The sequence below is a fragment of the Ursus maritimus genome, unplaced genomic scaffold, assembly GCF_017311325.1.
Source record: "Ursus maritimus isolate PB19 unplaced genomic scaffold, ASM1731132v1 scaffold_4, whole genome shotgun sequence".
NCBI classification, from domain to species: Eukaryota; Metazoa; Chordata; class Mammalia; order Carnivora; family Ursidae; genus Ursus; species Ursus maritimus.
In genome coordinates, this window is record NW_024426552.1 from 39,605,878 (window position 1) to 39,618,703 (window position 12,826).

The following is a 12,826-nucleotide window of genomic DNA, read 5'->3' on the forward strand; positions in this document are numbered from 1 at the left end:
TGCAGGATCTTTTGAGAATAGGTTTACTCCAACTGCTATTTCTGGACAAAGTGAACAAGGTTTTGGACTACTTCAACTAATCCTGGATTTGAGTGTAGCAATTATGTAATACCTCTGCCCAGAGACTCCCTAGTATCTTTACTTGCACCATTTTATTCTTCTCTTTTAAATTTTTTGTAAGAATTCTATAGAAGTAAATCCAGATATGACACCCAATAGATAAGTAGATCCAAATTTAGGATCAGCTTTTAGAGTCCAAAATAATGAATATTGAAAACAGCATCCTTGATATGTATGAACGTTTAAGACAGAAATTTGAAAGTTGAAGGAGCTAAGGTTCATAGGCCAGCACAGCTGTTAGAGATATTCCCCATGATCCTCTGTTTACGAATGACAAGATAGCTGCACAGAGAAGTAAAGGAACTTGGCTAAATTAAACAGTATGCTAAAACTAGACCAGAAACCAAGACTCTCGATTTCTGCTAAACTTAAGAACGGAACAAGTGACTATAAATTCCCCTGCACCCCAGTTATAGATGAGACCTCAGCACTGAGAGGAACTGGTCCTAGGTTTGGCATTTTAAATATGGGGAACAAGCATTAACTTCTGATTTTGTTATGGAGGTCCCTCTGCAATTGAGGTCTTAGACATACTCCATATGCTGTGATTCTGAGCTTGCTCCAGGCAACTGGAGACTTTTCTCAAATACATGAATATCTGGAGTGCTTACATGTGGATATGGAGACCACCTTAAGTAAATGTGCTCAATGTATTTGTATATTGTAAAAATACATCTTCATAAACCATCTTTATAGTCACTAGCTGTGCTTTAGAGTACTCTAAGTACCTAGTAGCATTTTACCAGCCAAACTTTACATTGTCAACTGATTTCAAAATTTTAGCTCATTAATAACCGTTGTACTTGAATAGTTTGTGGCAGAAAGAAGTATGCCAATGATGACTCCTTTTGTCTCATTGAAACCAAATATTTGGGTAGCCCATGGAAGGATGTGTTTGTTATTTGAAAAGCATCTAAAGTTTCAAAATGTTTCCCACATATAAAACTGAGATAGCAATTTCTGAACCTGAAAAATAGAAAAGAAGTCCAACAATATGAGCTTGAATTTATTGGGATGGGGAGTAGGGGGAAAGGGGAAATTTCTGTGATCAATCAGGAGCAGAAGTATGAATAAATTCGAGAATGGATGCCTTGTAGGAAAGTTAGTGCGTCAGACTCTTATAGATTCATTTTATTTTATTTTGATAGTCTCAGATCTACAGGTGTTCAGCCTGAAAGCAGACAGCCTTACTGTGAAGTAAGACTTTATTAAAATGTATGGGTTCTTCTTTCACCCATATTTGAGAACCACATTGGTCCCTCAAGGACTTGTACCCAGTGTCTCACTATGTCAATGACATTTATGTTTTTGTAGCCATAGATAGTGTTTGCTCTGGGAGTAAAAAACTTGTTTCTTACTAAACTCTTTGGTCATAGATAAAGAAGTTGGTGCTTAATTAAAGTTTCATTAGCTATAGGAAGTTATCCCTTTTCCAAAAAAGAAAAAAGAAAAGAAAGGTAGAAAGGTAAGAAGAGAGGAGAAAATGAAATAGAACAATAAAAAAATATAAAACATAAAAAAAATAAAAATAGAGGGAAACATCTCAAAGGGATACTGTTATATTTACTAAAACCCAGGTGTCAAAATTAGCTCTGATGAACTTGACCCTTACTTGAATAGAACAGAAATAAAAATATCCATAGAAAGGGTGTGAATAGTAAGGAAAAAGAAAAAAGTTAATGCCACTTAGTCTACATAAACTCCCAGATAAATCTTGGACCTCATCTGAATTATTTTCCCTTGCTAAGTAAAGTTTGTCACACACCATCTAAAGCAATAGTTTTCAAGTAGGGCTAATTTTGCACCTAGGGGCTATTTGGCATTTTCTGGAGACATTTTTGGCTGTCACAATTGGAGGGACGCTAATGTTATCTAGTGGGTAAAGGCCAGGGATATTCCTAAACATCTGCCCAGGGCAGCCCCCACAACAAGCATTAATCTGCTCTAAAATGTCAGAGGTGCTACTGTAGAGAGAGCTTGTTCTAAAATTACCCAACATGTGTAAAGAATGTGTAAAAAATGGGATTGAAGATCAAATGTCCCTCTCAGGTACTTTATAATTTCTCCTACACATACTGGACCGTAAGTTGCATGGGACGATGTAGACGACATTGCCATTTGTGAAGGAAAAAAAAAAAAAAGGCAACAGAATAGCCATCTGCCACCAGGCCTAGCATGTCGAACTTGGGGATATTTCACAAACAGAATGCAATGAATAGCATGACCTTTTTTTACGGTTTTATGTATTTATTTGAGAGAGAGAGAGCAAAAGAGAGCACAAAGACACTTAACCGACTGAGCCACCCGGGTGCCCCTGAAGAGTATGACTTTTATTCCTGTTAATATTTTATTCTCATTGTGCTCTTGATCTAACATTTAAAATTTTAATTCTTTCCGCCATGCTCTAAGTTTTAAACATGGCCTCTTTACTTTTGATGTTTTGTTTTTGTTTTATTAAGATGTCTTTGGAGTAAACTCATAAATAGACATACTTACCTCGCAGGAAAATACATGATATATTTTCAGTCAGCATAAGAGTCTTAGCCATGTATAATTAATTTTTATGTTTAAAAATTGTACTTACCTCATCCTGCACAAGAATGGAGTAATATTCATATTCAGAGACAATAATATTTATTAAAATGTTGGTGATATTTTTAGGTTGGTAAAGTACCTACAATATTAACATTGAAACAGTTGATATAGGATGCATTTTGTTTATGGAATCAAATGAAAATCTTTATAGAATTTTGCAGACTCTAAAATACTTAATCCATGCAAAACCCTGAGGTATTTTCATAATTTTATAGATACTGTAAAAACTTGATATTCAGTAATTCTTATATTTATTACTATTATGGAAATAACAGCATTGTTAAATAGCATGAGGGGAAAGAAGGCATAAGAAAATAGTATGATTTTTTATAGCTATTATCATGGTACATATTGGCTCATTCTTAGTGTTTGTATATTCTGAAAAACTAGGTTCAGTGTATTATTTTCTAAAAATGAGCTGTATTTTTAAAAATGCTCCAAATTATCAAATATCTTCAGTAAAATCTACCACTCTAAGTCCATAACATAAGCGGTTATATTGTCTCTCTACAAATCTACACACATGTCTGGGAAATAAGCTGTTGTAAGCAGGAGAGCTTGAAAGTCAGACTCCTGTTTTAAACTCTGGGAATGCAGAAATGAAATAAGCAAGCCAGTTACTCTGAACATCCCAGTCTACTCAGGATAATTAAAAAGTAGAAGGACCACAGAACATGGAGTGACCAACTTGGCCTAGAACATTCCCAAATATTCCACCAGGGACTTCACACTTGAGCAGAATGTTCAACTAAGTTTACTGGTTGCAGAAGACAGACAGGGAAAAAGTCTCCCAAGAAAAAAGAATAACATGTATTTCGGAGAAAGGTAATCCAGTTCAAGTCAACGGGCACTTGTTGAATGCCTACCCTAGACATTTGCCAAGATAATATCTAAAAAAGATGATTGCTCTCTGCAGTGAGCATGGGCACAAGTGTATTATGCTCTTTATCTTAACTTTATAATCTATTTAGTTTTTCATAAGCTAAGGATTTCAAATTATTACAAATTGTGACAAAAAATTTATTTATGACAACAGATAGGACAAGAGCTACTACTTGAATTCATTTCACCAGTATTGAATATAAAGAATTTGAAACTATAATGTTGAATTTAAAATTTGTGATGACATACACATTGACCCTGCCTCCAACTCTGCAGTAATTTTGCCAGTTTGTAATCTCGCCTTAAGTGGGTACAATGTTTATTTGTTTGTTTGTGTTTCATTTAAAGCCAGAGTTACTCCATGTTGTTTGCCAATCATGGAAAAAGATAAATATGTATAAAATTCTTCTTAGTCTGATTTATTTTTAGTAGCAATAGCAACAAATGCTAAATTTGAATAATACCTTGTGGTTAACAATAAGCTTTCCCTCCTATGCTCATTTAATAAATTCTCTGTATCAATATAGAAAATGTGTTAACCATTTAGTGGCAATTAGAAGAAAGGGCAAGACATTTATTGAACACTCTGTTAATGATCGGACACTTTTTTAGTTGATTTATGTATATTATAAAACCATTGCCAATGACAAAAATATTCCATAATCCCCAGTCATCATCGTTTGTCTCTATTTCTATGAGTTCGGTAGACTATAACGATTACAAACCATTAGCAAGACCGCATGATTCAAAATTTAAGTGTTTGCTTTAAAAGAATTTACCAAATATTTTTCCAAACTCATTTCCTTTTTGTGTGGATTTCAAACGTTTAAGTATAATGTACCCAGTGAAAGTAAATAGATGGCACTCGATTGGAAAATCATTCCGGAAATAATTTGTTTAAATCTATAACCATGTGCTAGCTTAGAGAACACATTATGCCAGTCCCAGTCAAGTTCAGGGATGGTAAAGAGCAGAACCCCCATTGAAAAGATGGGCTCCCAGCAGAGATCCCTCCAATAGCATCTATGTCTATGTCCAGAACAGCACAGGATTCTCCTTCTAAGCTTAAACACAGGTGTGGCCCTGTTTTTCCTAAAAAGGATCACTTTTCAGTATTTCACTATTTTCAGAAATTTTATTAAAATATTCTCGATGCTCTCTTCTGTGGAAAGTGTTATGAAGCACATAAGATGAAACTTTATCGTGTTCCATTTTCATCCTGGTTGAGGTCAAACACAACAAACAGGTGTCTTGTTCCTGACAGTCAGTCATTAACCTAATGTTCTGTCTAGGTTTGCATTTTAATGTAAATTAGGGACCGAGGTAAGATGATGTGTATCCGTGCCTTATATTTCTAAATAGAGACAGAGTTTTCATCAAGGGGGGTGCCTGGGTGGCTCAGTCAGTTAAGCATCTGTCTTCGGCTCAGGTCATGATCTCAGGGTCCTGGGATCAAGCCCCGCATCAGGCTCCCCACTCTGCAGGGAGCCTGCTTCTCCCTCTGCCCTGCCCCTGTTCATGCTCTCTCTCGCTATCTCTCTCTCTCTCTCAAATAAATAAATAAAATCTTAAAACAAAACAAAACAAAAGTTTTTATCAAGGAAAGGACTTCCTTTTTTAGTACATTTTTTATACTTTTAGTAATTTGGCTCTGGGCAAAGGAAAGCAAATGGCAAAGTGTCTGTAGCAGAGATAAGACATATATAACTGATACTATAGAATATTATCTTTCCTTTGCTCTGTGAATATAGCTTTGTTTGACTTCTGTTAATTCTCAGAGCTTTTTAAGGAAGAGAAAATGTGCCCAGTGATTTCATTTGGCTTCCTGAATAGATTTTGTTACCTATCACTTGTATAATTCTGTTTTGTTGAAATTAAGGATATCTGATATCTTGAATCCTTAAACCCAAAACTTGATCTAGGCAGGTGCAAATAAGTTAATTTGGGAGTTTAAAATTTTATTAATTATTTTTAGGATTGTTGTATTGTCAGAGAAAATGGCAATATTAGACCCTCCAAATTTATTTATTTACTTACTTACTTTTTAGAGAGAGAGTGAGTGAGAGCATGAGGGAGAGGGGCAGAGGGACAGAGAGAGAATCTTAAGTAGTCTCCACACCCAGTATGGGGCCTGATGTGGGGGGCTTGATCTCAGGACTCTGAGATCATGACCCGAGCCTAAATCAAAAGTTGGAAGCTTAACCGTTTGAGCCACCCAGGTGCCCTGGACCCTCCAAATTTAAATATGAAAAGTACTGTATGGTGACTAACATAATATAATAAAAAATATTATTATTAAAATAAATAAATAAATAAATAAAATTGACATTGAAAAAAATATGAAAAGGACCCTTTAAAATGTTGTTGAAAGTAATGCAAACTGTGAAGAAGAGAGTGAATGAGTGAGTGAGAAAGAAAAGAAAGGGGAGCTTCTAAGACCTTATGCACTGTCCTCCACCTGACTCTAAAAGTTTTCCGTTCTGTTTTTCTGGTTCTAAACCATCCCACTCCTGTGTGCACATGTAGTGTCTCCCAGGGTCTCCCGGGGCCCTCCTTAGTCTCACTCCCATCTCCCCAACCTGGTTTATTTTGCTTCACCAATAGAAAGCATCAACAACCCTTCAGCTGGTAGCTTCTCAAGAAGGCTGTGCTCGGTCACCCTGTCTGCGCTCACTTCACTACACTTTCATGCATTCTTCAAAACCCAGTGTAAGCCCCACCTCCTTCAAGGACCTGGGGCAGTATTCTCTACCTGAGCAGTTCCCTTGTATGAAAACACCAAAGAGAAGCACCAAGTTTGAGGAGAGAGTTCCAATCGCAGACACCACTGTCCTCTGCAGGAGTAAGCTGGCTCAGGTTACATATGATTAAATCCCAATTTGACTTTTCCCATCCTTTTCCATTATATTCTTCCACATACTCTGTGGCGTAGTCACATCGGAAACTTCTTTGAAAACATATTTTTCTCCTCTGTGCTTTGTTTGATATATGACAGTTCCCTCAGAGTTTGCGAGTGTTAAGCTAATGTCTCTTGAGACTTTACTGTGTGCCAGGAACTATGCTAAAGGTTTTATTGAAATTTGTCAGTTAGCGCCCACAGCTATGCTATGAACCAGAAGTACTACTTTTCCAAGTAACAGATGAAGAAGCTCAGGTGTAATGAGGTTTAATAACTTCACCTCCTAAGATCCATTTCTCCAAAGCAATGTATCACCCCGCCTTGAGCGTTACTTCGAAACCAGTGAAGTGCTAGGCCGTGCAGTGTCGGTGGAACACGTTTTGACGAATGGCCCTTATGATTTGGATGATGTGAATCTTTGCAATATTTAGCCTCTTTTTCTTATATCAAAGATCTGTACATCTTTTCAGGCTCAGTTCATATGTGACCTCCTCAGTCTCTCTAGTGAGCCTCTCAGCCCCATGCTCGGCACCACAGCCATCTCTGCTGCCTTCCTACTCACTGGAAGGTCCATGACCAGCACGACCAGCGTCACCTGGAGCTTTTGAGAAGAGCAGACCGTGGCCACACTCGGCAACTACTGACTCACTGCTTCCATTTTAACGGGAGCAAGCTCCAGATGATTCATACACATAGTAAAGTTTGAGAAGCAAGTACTAGATACTTCTTTCTGCAATTTGTTATTCAAAACAACTAATTATCATTCCTAGTTGCCTGAGATTTTCCAAACAGAAGGGCTAGTGTGTTATTCATTTTTGTCTCACCCGGAGTGACTAGCCTAATACTTCCCATATGGTTGCTACTCGACACATTTTTATTAAATGTATTTATTAAACTGAGAGCAAATTCCATGGGAGTTATACCTTTATATCTCCCATAACTCAGAGACGCAATATTCTCCTCTAGTCTCTAAGTTCTGGGAATGTAGTTATTATATCTATTTAGTTCATGTGGTGCCTACTAGAACATGGAAGGTACTTCTGTGATTAATGATGGAGTGAAGCACTGGGTAAACTAACCAGTATGATTGATTATGTATCAAAGAGAGTGTGTTAGAAGTATAATTTTACATTGAATTTATTTAGTTAACAAGTATCAATGAGAACTTATGTATCAAGGAGTGGTATAAGTTCTTCTTTTGGTATAAGTTCTTTACAAATATTAACTTGCATTCTGAACTAAAATTGCTTGGTCAAGCATAAATCCATGTTAAATCAGTGAAGGTTGACTCTGGATAACTCATTCAATTCTAATATACCATGTAGCATTTCTACTTTACGTCACGTTTGCAGATGAGTAATTAATGTGCCATAGTTGATAGAAAACAATTTTTAAATGTTTTCCTTTCATCAAATTGATTGGAAGTAAACCCTTCAGTACATGGTATGCCACTCACTTCTGCTTGGTATTAAAATAGAATATCCAGATATTTCAGCAGAAACCCATATTCCATTTCAGAAGTACTCTGACAAATTCGGTCAGATTTCATATTATAATATATATGTTTCATGCATTGATCATATATGTACATGATTTTATATTTAAAGGGAGGGAAGATCCCAATCCGATGGACATCACCAGAAGCTATTGCTTACCGCAAGTTCACGTCAGCCAGCGATGTATGGAGTTACGGGATTGTTCTCTGGGAGGTGATGTCCTATGGAGAGAGACCATACTGGGAGATGTCCAATCAGGATGTAAGTATTTATAGTCAATGAATTATGGGTTCAGATTAAGAGATCAAGCTGTGCAAGGAAGTGGAGCATAATGAAACCAGGTGGCTCCCAGTTTGTGACATTGAAATAGAATACTTAGAAGAAATGAAATAGTTTCCAAGTCTTGCAAGGATATTAATTGAGAGTTGCTCTTACAGCTTTACATGTTTCCCTTAAGCAGGGGTTTAGAAATGAGAGAAAATGAAGACATTTGTAACAAGAATGTAATGAAATAAGTGACCGAAAAGATAGCCAATAGATATCGGGGACTGTTTGAAGTATTTTTGCCACAAAATTGTTTCTGTATAACATTAATAAGCTACATGTCTGCCATCCTTTGGAGATTTAATTAATGCATCTATGCCAGCATTTTGTTTACTTAAACATAGTATTTCCCAATGTCAGACAAAGCAACCAATCCCTAGTGTGTTGTTTCTCTTAATGTATTAAAGTTGCATGTGAATTTAGTTATACGAATTGAAGTATCTGGATGGAAAAATAACATTTAACTTTCTATTTTAACTGTGATATGATTTTTGAAAAGGATTTTTGGTTTTAGAAGTCATGTTTTGCAAATGCTTAGTAAAAGGATGCTGTGGACACGGGATCAGCACTCAGAGACTTTTCTTTATGCTTAGCAAAAGGCTATGAGCATGATCTCAAAGATACACGAGATGGAAACCTGAGATGCTTTTAGTCATTTGCTACTCGCTACATATAAAACTGCTTTTACTGTATTTGCATATAAAACCTTTCTGTATGTCTCCAATCAAGCTATTTTTGTAACAGTGCTAGGAAATTCAGACTCACTTTTCCACATCTCTATTTTTCAAATTTTCTCTGTATTAGGAGGATCTCAAAGTGTGGGCTCTGGCAGGGCTTGCGAATGTACAGTAATGCAAATTCTCAGGTCCTCCTCTAGACTTCCGGAATCAGAGGAGAGCAATCTATATATTAAGTCCTCCAGATTATTCTGATACATAGTAAGTTTGAAAATCACTGTTTGTGCTACCTGATTTAAAAGTACAAATGAGCTTATAGTTACTTCCCTGTTCAGCACATAGGATTTTACCTAAGGGACTTAGTATGATTTGGAAGGTACCATTTCAATGATGTATAACCAAAATCTATCCACTAACTTTTTCTCCATTCATTCACATACAAACACTATTCCATATAAATCTATATTACCAAATAATAATCTCTTTATAACTCATTGAATTTCCTATATCACAAAATGTTTCTTCTGATTTTCATCTGAAAAGGAGCTTTACAAATGCTTCTTTCCTAAATGCACTCTCTCTCTCTCTAGATCTTCCTTTAAGTAACATTTCTGGGCAGGAATAAACTCTTATTTATTTAATAAGCTGTCATCCTTTTAGGCAACTGAAAATGAGAACTTTTTCACTTAAGTTTAAAGTATTCAAATTGGTGTACCCTTCCCATGGAGAATAAAAGGAGTCTCCGTTCTGAAGTCCCTGGAAACTGCTTCCCACACAGGTGATTAAAGCTGTGGATGAAGGCTATCGGCTGCCGCCCCCCATGGACTGCCCAGCTGCGTTGTATCAGCTGATGCTGGACTGCTGGCAGAAAGACAGAAACAACAGACCCAAGTTTGAGCAGATTGTCAGCATTCTGGACAAGCTTATCCGGAACCCAGGCAGCCTGAAGATCGTCACCAGTGCGGCAGCAAGGTGACGCTAAGATTTTTGCATTCTGCTCTTTCTGCTTCCTCAGAAATTAATGTATTATCTATCTCCAGTGTGTTAATTTTTTTCTCCCACTTCCCTAACTGCATTCTTTGAAACTTGTATTCCTGAGGACTTGAGAAAAGTGTCTTATCTTCCTTTAAAAAAAAAAAACTTTCAAGAGAAATTCTTATGGTGTTTCATCGTAATGATGAAATTCAGATATTTTTAACTTCCAGCTTGACGAGGAGCGAGTCTACATTCAGGCTTGTGTTTAAGTCTTCAGGAAATAGGAACCCTGGACACGTAGCTTCTTTTCACTCTCTACTATTTAAACAAAAATTTTTAAAGAGAAAAAATGTGAAATTTCCTGGAGTGGTGGTGAATTCTAGTGAAGTCCTGATTCATTCCTCATTTAAAATAAAGCTTCAAAAATAATAATGCTTCCAAAACATTGCACTGGCCAGCAGAATGCAATCCCCCCCCACACCAGGTAACTAAACAAACATTTGTTGAATCCATCTTGTGTGCCAATTACTTTGTTAGACACTATAGAGAATAAAAAGGAGGATAAAATAATGTCAGTGTCCCCTGACAGAAGATAAATGTCAGTACATCAAAGCTACAATGCAATCCCAAACGCAAGACATCGAATAGATTTTATGCATAGTCCTCCTGGTTAAGAATCACTGAGCTCTCGTAATGATTTGGAGGAACGTAAGTTAAAGTGTATCTAAAAAGTGCAATTGAAGAAATGGGGAATGAGAGAGGAATTTTGTCAAGGGCCATGAGAAGGAAAAAAAAAGTTAATATATGTAGTACTTCTCAGAGAAACTGAAGGCAAAGCCAACGCTCACGTTTAAAGATTTATATTGTGCACATAAGAGCAAAACAGTTCTTTTCGATTCTGATGATATGTGTTCTTATAAGACAGTTACATGGTTTCAGTAAAAGAACCACACTTAGTGCACATATAAATCCACAGTATTAAGTGGGATGTATAAATGCTACAGAGTGATGATTTACTAGGACTCATGTAAAAGGTATAATATAATGTCTTATTGGAAGGAATTTGTTTCTTTTTTGCTGTCTTTACTGATAATCACCAAGAATTACGACTTTCAAGTTGATAGTGCTGCTGCACTTTGTAATGGCATATAGGATTTTTTTACATTAAGAGGAACAATTATGTTTGAGACCACATGATCCAGGTTTTGCACTACATTTGGCTAAAGTGAGTAAGAGGAATCTGAGCCAAAGTCTTAATTTCAGCCTCTAAAATGATAGGTTATTTGTTGAAAATAACATTTAGGGGTCACTAAGGCTGAACTTGATGATATATCCTTAGTAGGAAAAACTACTCGCAGCTTGTCCTATAGGAATGAATCTCTAGTTCGAATCTTCACAGAGAGCAACTGTACAGACTCTCTTGGAAATCCACCTGATGGGTTAACAACTAACAGTGTAACGAGCCTGCCCTTCTCTGGGCCATAGGATCCCCATTTTGTACCGTTAAGTCATTTCTTTTGATCTTTACTCAGTAACAATCATAGGGAAAAACAACAACGACAACAACAAATATCTTTCAATTCTTTCCATATCGTAAAAAAGACACTCAAATGATTTCCATTGGATGGTATTATCCATATAAAAACTAACTCATGGAATATGATCAAGGGATATTTAACTCCAATTCTGGGTAGGAAAATGGTGTTAATATCAGATCATAGTATATCAGGATATGTCCTAGTATCCAAATTTTAACATACTTCTTAAATTCACTTTTCCATTCTTATTGAAATTGAATATTATTTCTCCTAATATATATTCTTAGTACTTGAATAAATTCTATGTATTTTGTCACAAAACATGTAATTTTAGGGAAAATATTTTTCTAAGAAGCGCTGTGTATCTTAATTCACTTAAATATAAAAGTCTTGGCAGTTGTCTTTATGTTTACTTATTGCCATTAAAACACACAACTAGGTGGATTGAGTCAATATAAATTTATTAGGAACAACCTCAAGTTTCCATGCAACAATGTCAAGAAAATATTTTTTTTCCTTTAGAAAATTTGTTTTCCCATTTTAATAATGCTTATTTCTTCCTTTATCACTACTGAGTAGACTCATTCCCTACCCCCTTTAATTTTCCAGTGATGCCCTTGCCACATACTTCATTGAGAAAATATAAGCCCTCAGATGGGGAATTCTAGCAGCCAAACAAAAAGTTACTGGTGCCTGCACCTACCCATCTTGCCTTTTCTTTTTTTTCTCTAATTATAAGAGAGGACTAGAGGAAGTGGGACCTCTTACTGGCCCTCACACTTTGATCTAGAAGGTCACTGGGTCAGCATAATCTGTCGCTCTCCCTTTGCACTGGGAACACTCTCCTCCGTGACTGTCTCCCCCTCTGGCCAAGACACTGCAAGAGCCTCCTAGCTTGTCCCCCTGCTTTCATTCTTGCTGGCTCCAGCATCTTTGAACTTAGCCTTCAGAATTTTCTCATCAAAATATATGTGATATAATTTCAGTCATCTTTTTATAACCGATTTTGAGTTCCCATTGTACTCAGAAAAAAATCTAGACTCTTGTTGGGGGATTAAATAGCCCTTCTGCAATGTCATTGCTTTTATTCAAATGCTACTCTCTTCATTTTTCAGTAACTATTATATGCTAGTCTACTGTGTGCTAGGTATGAGTAGACTCTGGAGAACAGTGAGAAGGGCAAATATGGTCCCTACCATCCTAGAGCTTATATTATAGAAGATGTGCAGTAAACAACAGACAAGTACAGATTATAGGAAGGAAGAAAATAGATCGTTGTGACAGATAATAAAAGGGTGGTTGGGCAAGAGCCCTCTATGG

The 12,826-nt window shown here is 36.5% G+C and overlaps 1 protein-coding gene across 1 annotated transcript in view; it reads left to right on the forward strand.

The window, feature by feature from the left end:
- EPHA3 (EPH receptor A3) overlaps window positions 1–12,826 on the forward strand; it is a 351,034-nt gene that overhangs the window by 318,171 nt on the left and 20,037 nt on the right. Inside the window, exons 14-15 of the mRNA XM_008704448.2 lie at window positions 8,104–8,253; window positions 9,772–9,965. Of these exons, the coding sequence (XP_008702670.1) occupies window positions 8,104–8,253; window positions 9,772–9,965 (344 nt within the window). The remainder of the gene's footprint in view (window positions 1–8,103; window positions 8,254–9,771; window positions 9,966–12,826) is intronic.